The 23,558-nt window shown below is 37.1% G+C and overlaps 1 protein-coding gene across 2 annotated transcripts in view; it reads left to right on the top strand.

The window, feature by feature from the left end:
- The window catches only part of RSF1 (remodeling and spacing factor 1), a 163,586-nt gene that overhangs the window by 83,644 nt on the left and 56,384 nt on the right, over positions 1-23,558 (top strand). For both annotated transcript variants that reach the window (XM_040489460.1, XM_040489459.1), the window contains exons 3-5: positions 4,603-4,695; positions 5,137-5,342; positions 17,544-17,698. In XM_040489460.1, coding sequence (XP_040345394.1) covers positions 4,603-4,695; positions 5,137-5,342; positions 17,544-17,698 — 454 coding nt within the window. The remainder of the gene's footprint in view (positions 1-4,602; positions 4,696-5,136; positions 5,343-17,543; positions 17,699-23,558) is intronic.

Here is a 23,558-nt window from a genome sequence, read left to right as displayed (position 1 = left end):
ATTTTTCAAAAGTGACTCTTAAGGTTAGTTTGTTCATGATCTCACTGAGATAAATTCCATGTATTTGCTGTGTAGGCATGTGAAACCACCTCTTCTGTAAATATTGAGATGTTGTGGCCTTTAAATCCACCCCCTCCCCGCTCCCGCCTTTTGCCAACCTCAACCTTGTTTTTCTGTAAGTTAGGAGGAAAAGACAGGCTTGGGGTATTGGAGTGTCAGCAGGCTGGTGGCCAAGTGTCCTCCCAGGCTGAATGGCATTGATTTCATGTGTATATCAGAAAGGCCATCTTTAGGCACCATACAGGGGATACAGCTGGATATGACCTCTCATTAACCAGATTAGAGAATCAAACATAAAATCAGTATGATAGAATAATAACTTAAAGAGTGATAAATATGAACATTGTATAGAAATGTTCATGTTTTGGATGCTGGAACATTCTCTAAAGAGATATTGCATGCAAAACCAAATTACATTTACAAGGCTATTTGGTCAGAATCAAGTTGGATCCTAGGGAGTTAATATGAATTGCCAACCTAGTGAGGATCCCCTTGCTTCCAAGCAATGCAGGCTGGCTGGGTCCTCAGACCCAGAGGGTCTTCCAGGACAGCCAAGAGGGTCCTTGGCTTTGCATGGTGTAGAAATCAAATGTAAACCAAGAGGAAGTGAGAGCAGAGTGTATTGAAGACATAGAGTGCAGATACAGACAGAGCATCTGGGAGACTCAGAAAGGAAAGGAGAGTGAGCCTTGTCTTTGCTTGGGGTCTGGGTTTTTATTGAGGATTGTGCTCTGGTGCACAAATCTTCTCTGGCATCTGGGAACGGGTGTTCTCCACAAGTCACTTGTGCACTGGAGCCGGGGGTCTTAATGAGTCAGTGGTCTTGGAAGACACTCATGATGACCTTGCCTGGTCACTCCTTAGATGTTATCTATTATACTGGAAAGTTTCCAAAGAAATCATTAATTCCTTGACCTTTACAAGGAGGACATACTTTATCTGTTTTATAAGGCATGTAAAAGGCGGGAGTGTTGGTCCTAACAGGAATAGAAGCAGGGAAAAAGGGACTTTTTCATGGAGTCCCTTTGGTTTTCCTGTCTCACAAGGATCCAAGAATAGCTGTCATAGACAGTCTCTGATAGACACAGCTAGTTTCTGGTGCTCTAGCAAATGTTGGCCCATAGGCCAAATCTGTCCTGCTGTCTACTTATGTATAGCTTGAAAACTAAGAGTGGTTTTTACATATTTAAATGGTTGGGAGAATGGTTGACACATATGAAAATTTTATGAATTTCAAATTTCCTTATCCATAAATAAAGTGGTATTGGAACATAGCCAAGTTTACTCATTTATGTATTTTCTATGGTTGCTTTTGCATTAGAACAGCAGAGTTGAATAATTGAAAAGAGACTGTATGGTCTACAGAGCTTAAATTATTTCCTGTTTGGCCCTTAACAGAAGAAGTTTGCTGACCTCTGATACAAATTTATATGGTCCTGCAGAACTGTTTAAGTGTCATTTAGAGTACTCATTTTTTAACAGTCTTTACTTTGTGATAACAATAGGTAATGGCTATTTGGGTATATCTAATATTAAGTTTCAGGTGTTTTGTTTTTCCTCAAATGGCATAATAATATGTCTACATTGCCCTTAAAGAAGCAAAATGAGTAGCATATTCATATCTGAATATCAGCACAAAAGTTTTGTACCCTAAACTATATAAATAAGGTATGTAAATGAAAGGTAAGTAGTATAAGGCAGAGAGGCCTGTATCTTAATTATCTATTTATCTACTCCTCTTTCACTTTTCTCCCCTTTCACACAGTGAAAGATAATTAAAAGTTGTTCATTTGTATTTGGTATCTGTGACTGCGTGAGCCTTCGTGCTTGGGTTGTTGAGCAGGCATTGGAGCTGTGTCATTCCCAGCCCCTCTCAGATACCGGAAGTGTGCTTCCCCAGACTCAGCCTTACCCATTAAAGATGGTCAACAAACATCCTCTTCTTTTAGGGGCATGGTATACAGCAGAGCACTCACAAGTTATAAGCTGGGTTCTACATTCTTGACTGTCCCTCTGTTTTTTTAAATTGAGATATTACTCACATATCATTAAATGTACGCTTTTAAAATACACAATTCATTATTTTTTAGTATATTCACACGGATGTACAATCATCACCACTATCGTTAATTCTAGGACATTTTTATCACTTGGAAAAGAAATCTACTTATTAGCAATCACTCTGTTCCTCCCTCTACCTAGTCCCTGGCAACTAACTACTAATAAACTTTTTGTCTGTGTGTATTTGACTATTGTGTGCATTTCATATACATAGAACCATACAGTATGTAACCTTTCATATCTGGTTTCTATTACCAATCTTAATGTTTTTAAAATTTGTCCCTGCTGTAGAAGGTGTCACTACTTCATTCCATTTAATAGCTGTATAAAATTCCATTGTATGTTTATTCATATGTTTATTCATTCGTATGTTTATTCCATTGTATGTTTATCAGTTGATATTTGGATCATTTCCACCGTTTTGCTTTTATAAAAAAATGCCACTATGAACATTTGTACAGGTTTTTGCATGGGCATGTGTTTTCTCTCTTCCTGTGTAAATACCTAAAAATGGAATTGCTAAGTCACATAGTAACTCAGTGTTAACATTTTGAGGAACTGATTGGCTTTTTCACAAAGCAGCTGTACCGTTTTACATTCCTGTCAACAACCTGTGCGTTTCAGTCTCTCCTCATCCTCACCAACATTACTATTATTTTTCTTTTTTGACTACAGCTGTCCTTATGGATATGAAGTAGTATTCCATCATGGTTTTGATTTGCATTTCCCTAATGACTTATGATGATCATACTTTCCTGTGCTTATTGGCCATTTGTATATATTCTTCAGCAAAATGTCCATTCAAATTCTGACTTTTTAGCTATTACATTAGGGTCCTCCCTGTGTAATATTCCAAAAATTTCCTTTTACTTTGTATATCTCAATTTTTTTTTCTCTCTCTCTCTACAAAAGATAGTATTGTCAGTATTCCAGAGAATGGCAACCTTATTCTTCCTTTGTGCCTTTGAAGATCTCCCATTATGTTGTTCCTGGCCATACTGCTTCCCTTATTTTCTTTTTCTATCCTAACAACGATCTCCTATAATTTTATTATACAATCGGTAAAAAAGATGACACTGGTGCTGGATAGGAAAAGGGTAAAACTCCTAGGAGGGCCAGCCCGGTCTTCTTTCTAGGTAGATATGGTTATATAAGCAATCCCTTTTGCCTGTTTATTTTTCTGCTGCCTGCCTATCTAGCCAATTGCATAAGCTCCCAAATAATCTTGTCCCTTGGTTGGTTCTTTTCCTTTGGCCTTCATTATATTCTTCACTCCTTGGATTAGACCAAAGAGCATGAAGTTGCTAGACACTTTATATCATTTTCATGCCTATTTTATAACCTTTAAGATCAATATTATTACTGCTCCCCTTTTATTTCTGAGGAAACTGGCTCACAGAGGTCGTACAGTCCATGGCATTTCTCCTGATTAGTCCTTATTATTGAGTAGTACGGTTATCCATGTCTTTCCTCAGACTGTTACAGTGACTCTGGTTTGCCTGATATGCTTGTATAGGGAGCGAAGCCTAGAAATTTAAGTTAATGCCACATTATAGAAGGTCTCAAATGCCAAGCAATAGAATCTTTACCCATAAAGGACATTTAGTTGGAGAGTGGCTCTGTTAAAAAATATGCATACAGGGGCACCTGGGTGGCTCAGTCAGGTAAGCGTCCGATTCTTGATTTTGGCTCAGGTCATGATCTCACAGTTTGTGGGATCGAGCCCTGCATCGGCCTGCATGGGATTCTCTCCCTCCCTCTCTCTCTGCCCCTTCCCCGCTTGCGTGCGCTCTCTCTCTCTGTCTCAAAATAAATAAATAAACTTTAAAAAATAGCCTGCAATTTGGCATGCTTTTTGAACCTACTTCTATTCTAGGCATAGTGATAAACTATTATCCTTACCCTCAAGGAACTTCTAGGTTGTTTGGAAGGGGAATCAGATAATTATTTGCATTTGGGAAAATGTGCCATAAAATGTGTATAATATTCTTGAGAGCAGAGGAGAGAGCTACAGAGATCACTGCTTACCTTAAATTCAGTCATTAATCTGGGCACCTGGGTGGCTCAGTCATTTAAGCATCCAACTTCAGCTCAGGTCATGATCTCGCAGCTCGTGGTTAGAGCCCCATGTTGGGCTCTGTGCTGACAGCTCAGAGCCTGGAGCCTGCTTCAGATTCTGTGTCTCCAGCTCTCTCTGCCTCTCCCCCACTTGCCCTCTGTGTGTATCTCTCTCTCTCTCTCTCTCTCTATCTCTCTCTCTCTCTCTCTCTCTCTCTCTCAAAAATAAATAAACATTAAAAAAATTTTTTTTAATTCAGTCAGTCAGTAGTTAACATTTCTGGTTGATTTGGCTTGGATTGTATTTGTTACAAACTTGTTCCATTATAAATACATATAAACAAAACAGTTAACATAATTGTACAACAAAATACCAATGTTAATAGAAATTTTATGTATTAAGATATTAACTTTCTCTTACAGATATGTCAAGAGTTTAATAGCACCTGGGCATGGGAGATGGAGAAGAAGGGCTATCTTGAAATGAGTGTTGAATGCAAACTAGCGCTCTTAAAGGTAATGAATTTATTATCTGTTACAATTATTTTAATTAATTCACTGATAGCCATTTCAAGAAAAATGTGCATAAAAGCTTTAACAGAAAGAATCATTGAAAATTTTATACATAAGGAAATTTTATACATAAGAAAGAAATTTGGGAGACTAATACAAACATAGTGCTTTTGAAATATAACATGATTTTTGTGTCATTGATTACAATAAGCCTATAAACCTATAAAATACTAAAATAAAATGTTAACTTGAAATATATCTTTTTAAATTGGTTATTCCAAACAGGTTGTACAAAAGTGGGGAGAGGATAGGGAAAGATGGATAAACTACATGTATTTTTTCTGCTCTTGTTCCTGAATTAGTTCTGTGGTTAAACATATCACATTTACTGTGATGGAGAAACATTTATAGAGTATTTTAAGCCATGTTATGACTATTTTCCAGTACCTCTGCGAGTGTCAATTTGATGACAATCTCAAATTCAAAAACATTATCAATGAGGAAGATGCTGATACCATGCGTCTCCAGCCAATTGGCCGAGACAAAGATGGCCTTATGTACTGGTACCAGTTGGATCAAGATCACAATGTCAGAATGTACATAGAAGAACAAGACGATCAAGATGGCTCTTCATGGAAATGCATTGTCAGGTACCTTTTATTGAAGTCTTTTCATGTTTACTTGTGTGTTTCTTTAATCTCTTCTCTATAAGATTATTATCTCTGAGGCTGGGGTGGTCCTTTTTTTTGTGGGTTTGGAGAGTTGTTGGGACCTAGCCTAGTGACCAGGACAATACCCATAGTAGGCACTTAATTATTTGTCAAATAAATAACTACATTTAGCATGGTGGTCCATATTAGCACATGTACGTTATGCTTCAGGAAGGTGGAATCTGACAAATAATAATGTAGCAATAATATGCACAGAAAAACCCATCATTAGGCAACAATACAAGCAAAGTATTACTTGGTTCTTACCTAGCTATAGTTTTCTATTAGGCATAATTTATTTCATTTGGCCAATTCATCTTGCACTTTAGTATATTTTTAATTTTTGCTATGTATACATTTCTTCATTAGGGTTCTGAAGAAATCTGACAAATATTTTGGGTTTTTTGGGGGGTTTGGGGGGTTTTTTGGTAGTCCTTTGAAAGAAAAAATCTTTGTTCCTTATTTGTGTTTATTTTTTAAAGCTTTTATTTGTAAGTAATCTCCACACCCAATGTGGGGCTAGAACCCACAACCCTGAGATCAAGAGTCACATGCTTTACCAGCTGAGCTAGCCAGGTACCCTCTTATTTGTATTGATTGATATATTTGGAAACATTTCATGTAAAACCTTAAAATAAAACTTTATTTTTTGATTAATAAGTGACTCCGGGATCATTATTCAGAATCTTGTGTCTCTAACTTTCTGTGTTTGCAACTTAATTATTTAGAATTTATTTCACTAGTACCCACATTTTATATTAATTTCAAAGTTATCAGGATCTATAACTAAACCTATAACTAAAGTAGGGAGAATTAGTGGATATATAACCTGACTTATGAAAAACTCCTTTGACTTTTATTCCTCTCTGTTTTTGCTCATTTGAGTTTTAGCAGATTTTTGTTTAGTGGTTATTTATTAGTGTTTTGAAGAGGGAATCTGTGGGAACTTAGAATGTTTGTTTGGGTCAGAGAAGCTCAACTTCAATTCCTTAAGAATTAATGTGAATTGAATGACTTTGTAGGGGCTTGTTTTATAAGCTCCCTTCAATCATACTGTAATATAGTCTGGTTCTCCATATAGTTAATTTACTAAACAAATAATCCTGAAATGAAAGTCACTTACCATCTCTCCCTGTGATACATTGAATGAGGTTCTGTTCGTGATGTTCTACCACTTATACTATTTCTTGTATCCACCTTGCATAGTTATTTAAGAAATATTCTCGGGGCGCCTGGGTGGCTCAGTCGGTTGAGCGTCCGACTTCGGCTCAGGTCATGATCTCATGGTCCGTGAGTTCCAGCCCCGCGTCGGGCTCTGTGCTGATGGCTCAGAGCCTGGAGCCTGTTTCAGATTCTGTGTCTCCCTCTCTCTCTGACCCTCCCCCGTTCATGCTCTGTCTCTCTCTGTCTCAAAAATAAATGTTTAAAAAAAAAAAAGAAAAAGAAATATTCTCTACTTTGTAGATGAAGAAAATCTGACAGAGAAAAATCATTATTATTATTTCTGATCAGTCATAATGCTTAAAGCAATTTCTAATGTATAGTGTAGATTATACCCTGATGGATGATGTGAGAGAAGTGTTTAGATGATGTGGTTAGAGCTAACTGTGCTTGAATCTGGGTTCCTCTACTTACCATCTGAAGGCAGATTACTTAATTTCTTTGATATTCACTTTTCTGCACTTTAGAATGAGGATGATAGTAAAGTTATTGTGAGGAATATATAAATTTATATTGCATATCTACTTGTGTAATTAGGTACTATGCTGAGCAATTATGGTTATACTAATGAATAATGTAGCTTTGGGATCTGTAGATGGGCTTCAGGCACCTGTGAAATCCCTTATATTATAAATAATAGCTCTTAGTTGTATATAATATATGAGATGTGGGGAAGTACCATGGTTTTCCGTAAATCCTCAGTTTGGTCTGTTTATACTTCATATACTTGACATGTTCTGTCACAAGGCATTTTAGTTACCTTTAACTTGATGCAGTAGTACTAATTTTGACAAATGTAGTGAACCGTCTTGTCCATATAGGTCTCTTATTTTTGTGAATGTTGAATGTGAAAAGCATTGTGTTATTCTTGACTGTCACCAAAATTATGATCTTCATTGTCATTAAAATACATTATGTACCCAAAATAATGTGTAGGATGTTATCCCACTTGGCTGTAATGACATCCTTCCTGGAGTCTAGTATTTAGATGTGGATGCCTAACTCTAAGAAGAATATTAATATGGTAGAATAAATGCTTTATGGGAAGGACCACAAAGAAGATGATTGAATGAACTAAAAATACTTGATTTAGTAGAAATTTAGGGAGATATAATTATCTTTAAACATTTAAAGGATTGATTTGTGTAAGAGTATTTCTCTCAAGCACTGAGCCAGGATCCGTGGATACAAATTATGGGGAAGTAGAACTGTGCTTACAGAAGTGAGAACATTTGCTTTTTTTATATTGCAGAGAAATTGTTGTCTGAAGACTGATCGATGCTGTCAGAAGCATTTTCTAAACTTGTATGAGTGGAGTTTTTAAGGAGGCAGTAATCTTTTCGGCAAGAAATTCACTTAGAAACTGAGATAATAAATGAAGAGCAAGTAAAGCAAATAGAATTTTGACTTTTTTATTTAATAGATCGCTCTTGGATATTTTTCTTCATTGGTGAATATAATTTTTACTAGTGAAATGAAAAGTCTGCTTCTTTTGTTTAAAACTATTTCTTCAAAGTATTGCTAATTTTCATGGAGATTTCTGGTGTTGGAAATATGTTTCTGTCTCAGTCTTAAAACAAGGTTATGTGACAAAAGTTAGCTCGTCTTTAGAATTCTGAGTTTTTTCTTTTTTTTTTTTTTAAATCAGACTTTCTTTTTTTTTTTAACATTTATTTATTTTTGGGAGAGAGAGAGAGACAGAGCATGAACGGGGGAGGGTCAGAGAGAGAGGGAGACACAGAATCTGAAACAGGCTCCAGGCTCTGAGCTGTCAGCACAGAGCCCGATGCGGGGCTCGAACTCCCGGGCCGCGAGCGAGATCATGACCTGAGCCGAAGTCGGTCGCTCAACTGACTGAGCCACCCAGGCACCCCTAGAATTCTGAGTTTTTTCAAGCTGTAAGTCAGCCTTTTTTTTAAGTGTATTTTTATTTTGAGAGAGAGAGAGAGAATGAGTGCACACACAGGCCAGGGAGGGGCAGAGACAGAGGGGGAGAGAGAATCCCAAGCACGCTATCAGCGCGGAGCCTGACACAGGGCTCAGTTTTATGAACCGTGAGATCACGACCTGACCTGAAAACAAGAGTTGGATGCTTAACTGACTGAGCCATCTAAGCATCCCTATAAGTCAGCCCCTGATAAATTTTAAAACTGAACTTTGCAATTTAAAAATCAAATGGAATATTTTTTTGTAAAAATAGTGATCCATAAAAAACGAATTTTCTATATTTGATCTTCTTAAAATTTAATACCTAGGCAATATACAGTGTCTGCTTTCAGACCACAAAATGGAATTGAACTAGAAATCAGTAATAGAAAGAGAGCTTTAAAATCTCCACATACTTAGATGTTAAATAATACACTTCTACATAACATGTGGGTCAAAGAAGAAATCTTAAGACAAATTTTTAAATATTTTGAGTTAAATGAAAATGCAGGTACAACTTGTCAAAATTTGTGGTTGAAAATTTGCAGTGAAAGCAATATTTGGAAAAACTTTGCATATAAAACAGGCTGTTTTTTTTTTTTTTTAAGATCAACAAGATTGATACGCCACTAGCCAGGCTAACTAAGAAAAAAAGAGTGGACACAAATTAGTGATATCAGAAATTAAAGAAGGGGCATTACTACAAATCCCAGGGACATTAAAAGGATAATAAAGAAATACCGTGAACAACTGTACACACAAATTGATAACTTAGATGAAATGGACCAATTCCTTAAAAGACATGATCTGCCAAAATTCTCACAAGAAGAAGTAGACAATATGAACAGGCCTCTATCTATTAAATAAATTGGATCAATGATTAATAACCTTCTAAAACAGAAAGCAACAAGCCCAGATGGGTTCACTAGCGAATTCCACCAAACATTTAAGGAAGGAATTAAATTCCCTTCAGTCTCTTTCAGAAGATAGGAGAGGGAATAATGCCTAATTCATTTTATAAGGCCAGCATTACCCTAATAACAGAACCAGACAAAGACATTACAGGAAAGGGAAAGTGTAGACCAGTATCTCTCATGAACTTAGATGTAAAAATCCTTAAAAATTCCTTTTCAACATCGTATTCAAAGTCCTAGCTAATGCAGTAAGAAAAGGAAGTAAGAGATAGATTGGGAAGCAAAAAAGAAAACCATCTTTATGTGCAAATGACATGATCATCTATGTAGGAAATCTGAAAGGGTTAACAACAAACTCTCCTGGAACTTATAAGTGATTATAGCAGGGTAGCAACATACAGGATTAATAAACAAAATGTCAGTTGCTTTCCTATATACCATACCATCAGTGAATATGTGAAATCTGAATTTAAAAACACAATACCATTTATATTATCTCCCCCCAAATTGAAATACTTTGGTATAATACAACAAAATATAAACAAATCTATCTGAGGAAAACTATAAAACTCTAATGAAAGAACCAAAAAAGAACTAAATAAATAGATATTCCATATTTGTGGATATGAGCATTTAATATTGCCAAAATGTCAATTTTTCCCAACCTAAAATCTATAGATTTAATGCAATCGTAATCAAAATCTCTGAGGTTATTTTGTGGATATTGGCAAACTTATTTTAAAATTTATATGAAGAGGGACACCTGGGTGGCTCAGTTGGTTGAACGTCTGACTCTTGATTTTGGCTCAGGTCATGATCCCAGGGTTGTGGGATTGAGCCCCACATCGGGTTCCGCACTGAGCGTGGAACCTGCTTAAGATTCTCTCTCCCTCTACCTGCCTCCCTCCCTCTCTCTCTCTCTCTCTCTCTCTCTCTCTCATAAAATAAAGTTTATATGGAGAGGCAAGAAACCCAAAATAGACAACACATATTGAAGAAAAACAAAATTATAAGACTGACACTACCCAACTTCACGACTTACTATAAAGCTACAGTAATTGAGACAGTGTGGTATTGGTGAAAGAACAGACAAATATAAGGATGCCTGGCTGGCTCAGTTGGTGGAGTATGTGACTCTTCATCTCGGGGTCATGAGTTCGAACCCCATGTTGTACGTAGAGATTACTTAAAAAAAAAAAAAGACTAGGGGCGCCTGGGTGGCGCAGTCGGTTAAACGTCCGACTTCAGCCAGGTCACGATCTCGCGGTCCGGGAGTTCGAGCCCCGCGTCGGGCTCTGGGCTGATGGCTCAGAGCCTGGAGCCTGTTTCCGATTCTGTGTCTCCCTCTCTCTCTGCCCCTCCTCCGTTCATGCTCTGTCTCTCTCTGTCCCAAAAATAAATAAACGTTGGAAAAAAAAATAAAAAAATAAAAAAAAAAAGACTAGACAAATATATAGTGGAACAGAATAGGGAGCTATGAAATAAATCCGTATAAATATAGTCAACTGATCTTTCACAAAGGAGCAAAGACAATACAATGGAGAAAAAATGCTGGAAAAAATAGACATCCATATGTAAAACATTTAATCTAGACACTTTACACCCTTAAGAAAAATTAACTCAAAATGAATTACACATCGGGGAGCCTGTGTGGCTCAGTTAAGCGGCTGACTTCGGCTTGGGTCATGATCTCACGGTCTGTGAGTTTGAGCCCTGCGTCGGGCTCTGTGCTGACAGCTCAGAGCCGGAAGCCTGTTTCAGATTCTGTGTCTCCCTCTCTCTGACCCTCCCCCGTTCATGCTTTGTCTCTCTCTGTCTCAAAAATAAATAAATGTTAAAAAAAAATTTTTTTTAATGGATTACATATCTCCATATAAAATGCAAAACTATAAGTGTCTAAGAAGATAGCACAGAAGCAGATTGACAATTTTGGGTTTGCTGATAACTTTTTTGGTACAATACCAAAGGTACAATCCATGAAAGAAAGAATTGATAAGAGCTGGGCTTCATTATAATTAAAAATTTCCGTTCTGGGAGGGCATTGTCAATATAATAAAAAGCTAAGCCACAGACTGGGAGAAGATATTTACCAAAGATGTATTTGATAAAAGCCTGTTATCCAAAATATATAAAGAACTCTTAAAACTCAACAATAAGAAAATGTGATTTAAAAATGGACCAAAGACCTTAACAGATTCCTTTGCAACAAAGGTATACAGATGGCAAATACACACATATATTTGAACAGATATATACATGAAAAGTGCCACATCATGTCATCAGTGAAATGTAAATTAAAATGAGATACTATTATATGCCTATTAGAATGGCCAAAATCAGAACACTGACAACACCAAATGCTGACAAGGATGTGGAGTAGCAGGAACTTTCTGCCATTGCTGGTGGGAATGCACAATGGCATAGCCACTTTGGAAGACAGTCGATGGTTTCTTACCTAATTAAACACCATATGATCCAGCAGCCATCCAAGGAGTTTGCCCAAAGGAGTTAAAGAGTTATGTTCACATAAAAACCTGCACACAAATGTTTATAGCAGCTTTATTCATACTTGCCAAAACTTGAAAGCAATCAAAATGTCAAAACTGATTAACTGAACATTTAAAATCTTTTCATTTCAAAGTGTATAAATTATACAATAAAAATGCTTTAAGAATTAAAAGCGTTTGACAATCATTTTCCAAAACCTGAATTCTAAACAGGTTGAGTTTTCATGTACCCAAAATTACAGACTCTGTCAAAGACATTTGTAAACCATATGTTGCTAGTATAGCACAGTGATTGAGAAGATGGTCTCTGAAGTCAGACTATAATTCAGTCCTGCCTTTAATCTATGCTAACTGCAACCTGAGGCAGATTACTGTACATCTCTGCAGTGTCCTCACTTTCTTCATCTATAAAATGGGGGTGATAACAACAGTACCTATAATCAGGTTATATTGGAATTATATGAACTAGTTCATGTAAAGTGCTTGGAGTAGTTCTCGGAACACAGTAATCACTCGCTGATGTTAAGTTCTGTTATCAATACTGTTGCTATTACTCATTAATGCCTTCCTTCAGTTTCTTGGCCCCCATAGGAAATACTGTCACATTCCATTATCTTCCCTATTTTGTCACCTCATTAATTTGCAATCAGATGAAAAAAAGCTAGAATATTGCCGAACCCTGTAATCCTATACTATATATATTTACAGAGTTGCTATATTCACACTGTGCTGTGCCCTGGAAATGCAAAGACATGATGTAGTTTCTTAAGGAGTTCCAAATTGTGAGAGAAAGATACAGGGAAATAGTAAATGATAATATAGGATCATAAATGTGATCTCTGATGGAGATCATTCTGGTGTGCTATTTAGGAATCAGATACCTAACCCATACTTGGGAGAAGATGATGCCTATGCTTGGCTTTGTTTTTGTTTTGTCTTTTTTTTTTTTTTAAGTTTTTATTGTACTGTACTACCAGCTCAATTGCTTCTTAAAGGTTTAATCCCTACCACTAATTCTAACTCTGAGCAAACCTTAGACTTAGACTACTAGGAAAAATCATTTTTCACAATATAATAATTAGGATGATATGCTCCATTTCACCAAAGTCTGAATTAACTTAAGGTACAGATAGTAAAACACAAGAGTTTAGAACCTGTTACGTCAAAATCAATCTGCCTGTTAATCTGGGCTTCTAACCTTTCCGCTTCAACATTTTGTCCCATCTCAGTTAATAGCAGCCACATCCTTTCAGCTGCTTGGGGCTAAAACCTTGGGATACAATCTTGACTTGTCTTTTTTCTCACACTTCACATCCACTCTATCAGCAAATCTAAACAGCTGTCTGTGCAAAATGTATCCAGTGTTTGATCATTCCTCATCCACTTCATTGCTATGTTCTTATCCAAGCCACCATTAATTTTTTTTTTATGTTCATTTATTCTTTGAGAGAGAGAGAGAGCTTGAGCAGGGGAGGGGCAGAGAGAAGAAGACACAGAATCTGAAGCGGGATCCAGGCTCTTAGCTGTCAGCACAGAGCCCGACACAGGGCTCAAACTCACGAACCACAAGATCATGTCCTGAGCCAAAGTCAGATGCTTAACTGACTGAGCCACCCAGGTGCCCCTAAGCCACTATTAATTTTGTTTTTAATACAGTTTCGGTGATTTTTAGTATATTCACAAAGTTGTGCAGCCATCACAGCTTTCAAACTCCAGGACATTTTCCCCACCCAGCAGAGCAACCTTGTACTACTGCCTACCCTGGACATTAGCAGTTTTATTCACCATTCTCCCTTTACACAGCCCATGGCAGCTGCCGATCTACTTTCAGTTTCTATAATTTGCCTATTCCAGACATTTCACGTACATAGAATCATATAATATGTGGCCATTGTGTCTGGCTTCTTTCAGGGAGCATAATGGTTTCAGGGTTCGTTAATATACTTAGAATCATTACTGTGTTCCTTTTTATGGCTAAATAGTATTGCTTGCATGGATATACCACATTTGTTTATTCATTCTTTGCTTGTCTTTGAAAGAATAGTAGGGTTAGCTAGCTATGGGAAACACATTCAAGCCAAGAGAACAGAAATGCAAACCTGACATTCTAAGAGAGCATGGTATTTTGGAGAGATATATCTTTATTTTTTTTATCTCGTGTTTTATTTATTTTAGAGAGAGAGAGAGAGAGAGAGAGCGCTAGCAGGGGAGGGGCAGAGTGATTGGGGGACAGAGGATCAGAAGTGGGCTCTGTCCTGACAACAGCAAGCTCGATGCAGGGCTTGAACTCCCAAACCGTGAGATCATGACCTGAGCCAAACTCAGTCGCTCAACCAACTGCGTTACCTAGGCGCCCCTGTAGGGTTATATCTAATACACCTGAGTGATGAAACATTTTAGAGAAAAACAAGCCCTGGAAGGAAGGAGAACAGAGCCACTGAATTATTGTTAGCATCCATAGTCTAGTCTAAGATTTCCTGGAGATAGTGATAAGAATTTGGGGTATAATTTGAATATATGATTATTTATAAAAATCCCCTCTGACTAGTTCAAAACTTGGGATTTTTTTATTTTTTATTTTTTAAAAATATTTGGGAGAGAGCACACACACACATGTGAACTGGAGAGGGGCAAAGAGAGGAAGAGAGAGAATCCCAAGCAGGCTCCATGCTCAGCAAGTAGACTGAATGCGGGACTCCCATCCCACGACTGTGAGATCATGACCTGAGCCAAAATCAACAGTTGGGATGTTCAACTGACTGAGCCACCCAGGCATCCTCAAATTTGGGATTTTTAAAAAACTTATTTAGCATACTAAATTTCATTTTTAGATCAAAATAGGAGAACTCCAAATGTGGGTAGTTGTCTGTTTTCATACAATTATGACTACATGAGGCTTGCATTTTAACACAGTAGTTGGGTTAAAAGCTTTTACGGAGGTTTTTTTTTTTTTTTAATATTAAAATTTTTTTTTAATGTTCATTTTTGAGACAGAGAGAGACAGTATGAGTGAAGGAGGAGCAGAGAGAGAGGGAGACAGAATCTGAAGCAGGCTCCAGGCTCTGAACTGTTAGCACAGAGTCCGAGCGAGGTTTGAATCTACGAACCACAAGATCATGACCTGAGCCGAAGTCAAACGCTTAACTGAGTGAGACACCCAGGTGCCCCATTATGGAGTTCTTTAATGAATTTTTCTGCTAAGTTTTTTTGTTGTTTAGTCAAATAATTAACATGGATTTTGTGGTAGTATTGGTTCTTTTCTTATGTTTGGAAACTTTTTAAAATAGATACAGTGAATAACTTAATATATTCAGGTCCCAGCATGACTTCAAAAAATAACAAGAAGGTTGAGACACTTTGTACATGTGGCATTCTCAGTGTACTAAGAGAAGTAATAACATTAAGTGGATAGAGTCTTAGGTTAGAAGCAGGTTGGTGTAATGAAGTTATAGGAAATGTGAACTTTGCCAAAAATAAATTTATTTAATATCTCTAACTTATCTCTAAGTTACTTTTTGTAATGTGGAGGCAGTGCCAGCATCCTGAAAGAGCATCTTAATCTGACCTCCTACTATTAGATAATTTATAATTCTAGAACTTCACTTTATTTGTAATGTGGTAACCTGTGAATTCATTCCCATATACAATAATATGTATAAATTTGTGTGTTCATTACCATATACAATGACAAAATTTTAATATTCCCATCAGTGACAATTTTATTACTTCCTCAGGAGGCTGTTTTAATAATATTTGAGTGAATCCTGTCTTTTATTCTATAGATAAGGAAGCTGAGGCCTTTTGAAGCTCTATGATTTGTCCAGGGACACAGTCATCTAGGTTAGGAATAGGGATTCTATTCATTCATTAAATATTTCCTTAAGAGCCTACTTCATAAGTTAGTGTCCCTACTGTCACCAGAGTTAAGCTGGGATGGAGGTAGAAGGGGACAGGATAGAGACATGTATGGCATGGCAGATAAGAACAGAAATAATTTCATTTGAATACAAACTACATAGGATTAGAGATGTATACACATTGCTTTGACAACACAGATGGGAAGATCATGGTATTGATTAACTCAGGGGCAGATCTAGAGTTGACTTTTCCAACTCTTAGTCCAGGGTTTCATTGTTCTCTTCACTTTTACACATTGCTTATCTGGGGAGGAGAAATACCCAAGTGAGTTTTCTTGTCTATAGGCAGCATTTAAGTCAATCATCTCTCACACAGTTCTGGTCTGGGTAGTAAAAATAGAGAATTGATAGGTTAAATCTTATTTATTTGGGATTTTCATGTATTTTTTTTAAGTGTTTATTTATTTTTGAGAGAGCACTAACGGGGGAGGGCCAGAGAGGGCGACAAAGAATCTGAAGTGGGCTCTTCACTGGCATCAGCGAGCCAGATGTGGGGCTTGCACTCATGAACTGTGAGACTATGACCTGAGCCGAAGTCAGATGTTCTTTTTTTTTTTTTTTAATTTTTTTTTCAACGTTTATTTATTTTTGGGACAGAGAGAGACAGAGCATGAACGGGGGAGGGGCAGAGAGAGAGGGAGACACAGAATCAGAAACAGGCTCCAGGCTCCGAGCCATCAGCCCAGAGCCTGACGCGGGGCTCGAACTCCCGGACCGCGAGATCGTGACCTGGCTGAAGTCGGACGCTTAACCGACTGCGCCACCCAGGCGCCCCCGAAGTCAGATGTTCAACCGACTTAGCCCCCCAGGTGCCCCAGGGTTTTCTTGTATTTTTTTTTTTGAAATTGAAGTCTCTTCTTGTAGTTGCAAACTATAATTAACAGAACAACATCCAGTTTCCTAAATTCTTAGGTTTTTGAACTGTGTTGTAAGAGCTGACTTTGCTGTAATTATTCATAAAGACCTGGATCATAATGTTATAACAGCATCAAATGTTATTCTCTCTGTAGATGGAAAAGCTTTCTTACTTACAAATGAATCAAGAACTTGAATCATTTTGGGGCACCTGGGTGGCTCAGTCGGTTATTTGGCTCAGGTCACGATCTCGCAGTTCATGAGTTCCAGTCCTACATTGGGCCCTTTGCTGACAGCTCAGAGCCTGGAGCCTGCTTCATATTCTGTGTCTCCCTTTCTCTCTGCCCCTCCCCAGCTCGCACTCTGTCTCTGTCTCTCTCAAAAATAAATAAATGTTAAAAAAAATTTTTTTTTTTTTAACTTGAATCATTTTGTTTAAAACAAATGCCTCTTCAGGGAAATTTGACATTGCTTTTGTACTTCTTAGAGATTGCATACTACTTTTAAAAATTACCAGATTTTGAATTTTAATTTTGTTCCTACTGTTCTTTTTAGCCAGAGATTTGCATTGGCATTTTAATCAATAGAGAGTATAGATTCTTTCCTTTTGCAGAATAGTATATTTAATATGCATCAATTCCTAGTACTTAAATTCAAGTTAATTAAGATGAGGTGTACCAGGGTTTTGGGTGTTCTTGATTGTGTTTTTCTTTTTATTTTAATTTCTAATAGGTATTATTCTGAAAGCTCTTTAGAACAGAATTAAGAATTTTATGCTGTTTTGTTTTTTCCCTTATTTAGAAATCGAAACGAGTTGGCTGAGACTCTTGCCCTCCTGAAAGCACAGATTGATCCTGTGCTACTGAAAAACTCTAGCCAACAGGACAACTCTTCCCGGGAAAGTCCCAGCTTAGAGGATGAGGACTCTAAAAAGGAGGAAGAAGCACCTAAACAAGGTTTTTTTTTGTGTGTTTTGTTTTGCTTTGTTTTGTAATTTCTTCTCTCTTCTTCTACTCCTGCTTCCAGCTGTATTAATTAGAATTCTCTCAATTTGAAAAGTTGAAGTCTTCCTGTAGAAGGAGGTTGATTTTTCTTTTCTTTAATGAGAAATAAGAAGCAAAAAGCCATTGAGTACTATCATCTTTTATATTGAACATTTAAAAAGTTTAAATAAAACATGTTCAGATCATCAAAACATTTTTACTATTTCAAGAATGCAAAGATACTTAGTGAACTCTTTTTTATCATTGGAGTAAAATGACCATAACATAGAATTTATCATTTTAACCACTTATTTTAAGTGTACAATTCTGTGTCATGAAGTACATTTACGTTGTTGGGCATCTGTCACCACCGTCTGTTTCTGGAGTCATCCTCCCCATCTGAAACTCTGTACCTGTTAACCCCTCTCTCTAGCCCCTGGCATCCACCATTTTACTTTCTGAGTTTGCCTGACTCTAGGAATCTTGTGTTCAAGAAATCATAGACTGTTCATTTGTAACCGGCTAATTTCACCGAGCATAATGACAAGCTGAGTAATAATCCACTGTGTATGTGTGTCATGTTTTTATTTATTCATTGTCAGTAGACAGTTGAGTTTCTTCCACCTTTCGGCTGTTGTGAATAGTGCTGCTACAAACACAGGTGTACAAATATCTGTTTGAGTTCCTGCTTTCACTTCTCTTGAGTATATACCTAGAAGTGGAATTGCTGAATCATATGGTAGTTTGAGGATCTGCCATACCATTTTTTACAGGTGCTGCACCATTTTATATTCCCACTAGTCATGTTACAGTGCAGCCCACAAAATGCTGTGTGTACATTTTCATTTCATCATCATAGCAGCTCCTTGAAGTAACTACTACTATTATTTCGATTTTAGAGTTGAGGGAATTAGGAAGTTTATAAACTTGCCCTCACTGCTACAGATAATAAAGTGTCAGAGTCTAGATTTAAACCCTGATCTTTGTATCACCTATACTCTTCAACTAGAGTGATCTAGGGCGGTACTTCTCAAATGTTAATAGACATGCTGTTTACATGGTGATCTTTTTATAGTGCAGACACTGATTGAGTTGATCTGATGTGAGGCTGCCGATTTGCCATATTAAATAAGGACCTAGGTGACACTGATGATGCTGGTCAAAGGACCACACTTTGAATAGCAAAAGGTTATAGAGGCAGTTTCCTCCTAACCTTGTATTTGTCTAAATACAACAGTCTTTCAAAAAGCTGTTTTGTTTCAAATACAACAAGGTCTTTCAAAGTCTGTTCAAAAATACAACAAAGTCTTTCACTACTCCTTAGTGAATGCTGATGTTATCACCCTCAAGAGTTAAGAGAAAGCACAACGAGGGGCCCCCCAGGTGGCTCAGTTCATTAAGCATCTGACAAGAAATACTTACTGTACACCTATGTTCCAAACACCATTTTAGTAGACAAAGACTGAAATCCTTGTCTTTGTGAAGCTTACACTAAAGTGGATAAAATAGCTGGCACATACCACTGCCCATGTGTCAAGTACTGTTCTCAGTGATTTACATATGGTAAGTCATATAATCTTCGCAACAACTGTTAGGCATGACATTAGTTCATTGTTGTTGTTTTCAGATGAGAGAAACGAGATACGGAGAGGTTTGAGTGACTTTCCCAGAGTCACATAACCTGTTAGTGGTGCACCCAGTATTCACACCTGGGCAGTCGTTCGGGTCTTTGTCCACAGTGCCTGTACTTTCGATGCTGCACTAACATATAATTTGTAGTAGACAGTTTTATTCAGCCCCCAAAGCCCTATCTCTTACTCTATCCTCTCAGGTGTAATTATGTTCTGTTCCAACCAAGACCAAAGAAATGGGATTCTGGGCTTGTCATTTTTATTACTATTAGATATAAACAAACTATTAGATATAGCCCCCCTTGGGCGGGGGGCTAGGGGGATATTCGGAAATCAGACATCAGGGAGGAAAAAATAAACAGGAAATGAATAAAGAATAAAACAGCTACTCTTGCAACTAAAATAGATTTTTCTTTGTTAAATTGTCATGCTTTGTGCCTAACCTTAGGAAAATTACTTTTTATATACATGCCAAGAAGAAATGCATTACATATAAAAATAGGCAGAAAAAAGATCCAAAAATGGCATCATATGTCCAAAAACATTCACTAACTAAATAATTAAATTGGTTTTTTAATTTCAAATGCAATTAGAATTGCCTTTGAAAAAGTCTGAATTTCTTAAACTGCCATTCAGAATCTCCTAGTCTGGCCTCAAACTATTTTCTGCTGTTGTCTCCTACTGTTTTCTTACAGGATCACTGGTTCCAGATTATCTAGACTTCTTTATTTTCTCCTGGTGTCTTGGGCATTCCTTCTGTGTCTTATCATGCTTTTATCTCGAGATAATGTTCCTCCAGTGTGGAAATTCTAGTTATTCTTCAGGGCCATCTAGAATCTCCTAATCTTGATCCTTTTTCTAAGTTCTGCTGACACTCATTTTTTTCACACTCACATTAGGGTCAGTCATACTACTACTGTAAGAGCTTGAAGCTCTTTAAAATTTGTTGACTGTTATTCTCAGACTATAATAGATTGCAAAGCAAGTGTTAGGTATAACTTAAGTCCTCTGTTTAAGACCCAGGATATTTTGTTAGGTGATATACTACCTGGAAGTTACTTACAGGATGCCATGAAGTTGAATCTATATTTTTACTCCATGTTAGATACTGTATTCTAATTTAGAAGGGATGAAAAAATTTAAAAAGGAAATTTTATGGGGAAAAACAAAGTTGAAGGAAATCCTAACCTTTATTTTAGTTTTTTTCTGCTAATTGGAAACAGTCTTTCTTTTGTTAAATTTTGCAGTCATACTCTTCTGCCTATATGTAGAATGGGTAAAGATACCATTTGAGGGGCGCCTGGGTGGCTCAGTTGGTTAAGCGTCCGACTTCGGCTCAGGTCATGATCTCACGGTTTGTGAGTTCGAGTCCCGCGTCAGGCTCTGTGCTGACAGCTCAGAGCCTGGAGCCTGTTTCAGATTCTGTGTCTCCCTCTCTCTCTGACTCTCCCCCGTTCATGCTCTGTCTCTCTCTGTCTCAAAAACAAATAAACATTAAAAAAAAATTTTTTTTTAAATATCATTTGAGAATCTTTAATAGAGAGTTGAAATTGTAGATTGGCAGCATGCAAGTCTGATTTGGCCTGAAAACATGTTTATTTTCGTTTGTCCAAAGCAAGTGCTGCTTTGTTTTTTGTTTTGTTTTTAATTAATGTAAAAGTTGCCATTTTGAAGTGTACTATTCAGTGGTTTTTAGTATATTCACAATGTTGTGCAACCATAACTACCATCTAATTATAGAATATTTCCATCATCCCATAAAGAAACCCTGTAACCTTAATTAAGCAGTCACTTGCCATTTTTTATCTTCCCCTAACCCCTAGAAGCCACTAATCTACTTTCTGTGTCTGTGGATTTGCCTGGTTTGAACATTTCATATAAATGGAATCATACGACGTAGGGCCTTTTGTGTCTGACTTCTTTTGCATGGCAAAACTGCTGCTTCTTTCACTTTCAAGGTCTACCCTTGTTGTAGCATGTATCAGCACTTAATTCTTTATTATGAATAATATTTCCTTGTATAGATATACCACATTTGTTAATTTATTAGTTGATGGACATTTGACTTGTTTCCACTTTTTGGCTATTAGAATAATGCTACTATGAACATCCATGTACAGATTTTTGTGGAAACATGTTTTCATGTGTGTCCTTTTTTTATTTTTTAATTTGAATTAGCTGTGAACATTTAAAATTGGAAATTAGAAGAGTTGGTAACTATGGAGCATTATTTTTGCCTATCAACAATGGACTGTACCTGAATAATGGTTGACCCTCCTTAGAATTCTCATTCTCTGCTTTACCTTAGTTCTCTCTTCCATCCCCTAAGCTTGGGCTTAGTCTCAGCAGCTTAGCTGAGTACTTATATTTTTTCTTTGTTATGATATAGTTAAAGTGAAAAAAATATTATATTCATGTGTCTATAAAATAATGAAAAACACAAAAGAAGAGAAAGGAAAATGGGAGAATCTCCTTGTTTGCAACAATGAAGAAAATCCCTACAGTTATAATAGGTAAAGTAAGCTACAGATGATTGTCTTGTAGCCATTACTAACATGGTATCTGATATAAAGCTTAAATTCAACATGGCAAAATAATATAACTTAGTGTAGTGTATTAGTCTGCCCCGTCTGCCATAACAGAATATAAGACTTGGTGGCTTAAACAGCAGACATTTATTTTCTCACAGTTTGGGAGGCTAGAAGTCCCAGATTGAGGTGCCAGCTGACTCAGTTTCTGGTGAGGGCTTCCTTCCTGGCTTATAAATGGCTGCCTTCTTTCTGTGCCCTCGCATGGCCTCTTCTATTTTGTATGTGTGTTGAGAGTGATCTGGTGTTTCCCTTTTCTTACAAGGACACCAGCCCTCTTGGATTGGGACTCCACCTTTTTGATATCATTTAACAATAATTACCTCACTGAGGGCCCTGTCTCCCAATACAGCCACATTTGGGGATTGGGGCTTTATCATATGAATTTAGGGAGGGACATAATTCACTCCATACATGTAGTATTGTGAAACCGTCCACAGTAATAGGATGGGTAATGGAAAAGACACGTGGTCGAGAAATTGGGAAAGACGGAGAGAGCTGAAATTTTAAGATGTGTTTCTTCATGCTATTATGAGCAGTTATATATGGAGATTTTTTCTTTTCCTTTAATTCCAGTGCAGTTACCATAGAGCGTTAATATTAGTTTCAGGTGTACAATGTAATGATTCAGCAATTCCATCTGAATTGGTTGATGAGCAGTTATATATTTTTAAGAAAAAATACTACATGTGTACCAAAACCTTTTTTTTAATGTTGAGTTTGGATCCAGCAAAAAATGTGTCCAACTAGACTGAGTATTTGCATACATAAGTACAGTTGCAAATACTCTTAACTCATAGTGAATATAGTACTAGGAACAAACGGACAAGAAGTTAAGTCATTTGTTAAATTTTGTATCATAGCTGATGAAAGCACAGATATTAATATTATGAAAATATACATATAATACAAATATAATACAAATATTAGTGATTTATTTGTAGCATCTATGAGCCTTTTTAAATGACAAGAATTTATTTGAATATGGTTCCTTAGTGAGTCCAAATTTAGGAGATGGCTTTTTTGTACATTGAGAGAAAAGTTTTATTTATTATTATTATTATTTTTTTTTTTTTTTAGTTTTAAATCTAAATGTAGGGGCACCTGGCTGGCTTGCCTGGAGGGGCATGTGACTCTTGATCTCTTAACCCCATGTTACTTGTAAAGATTACTTAAAAATAAAATCTGGGGTGCCTGGGTGGCTCATTCAGTTAAGTGTCCAACTCTTGATTTCGACTCACCTCATGAGCTTACCGTTGATGGGTTCCAGCCCTGCATTGGTGGAGCTCTTCAGAGCTCTTCAGGTGGAGCCTGCTTGGGATTCTTTCTCTCTCCCTTTCTCTCAGCCCCACTGCTCACTGCTCTTCAGGTGGACCCTGCTTGGGATTCTTTCTCTCTCCTTTTCTCTCAGCCCTGCTCCTGCCTGCTCTCGCTCTCTCTCTCGCTCTCTCTCAAAATAAGTAAACTTAAAAAAAAAAAAAAAAAAGGTGTGCCTGAGTAGCTCAGTCAGTTAAGCATCTGACTCAGTCCCTGCTCAGGTCTTGATCTCTGGGTCATGAATTCAAGCCCCGTATTGGAGCTTCAGCATGGAGCCTACTGAAAAGAAAGAAAGAA

Source organism: Herpailurus yagouaroundi, unplaced genomic scaffold, assembly GCF_014898765.1.
Source record: "Herpailurus yagouaroundi ecotype Mexico unplaced genomic scaffold, PumYag 180, whole genome shotgun sequence".
NCBI classification, from domain to species: Eukaryota; Metazoa; Chordata; class Mammalia; order Carnivora; family Felidae; genus Herpailurus; species Herpailurus yagouaroundi.
This window is presented reverse-complemented; position numbering and strand designations above follow the sequence as displayed.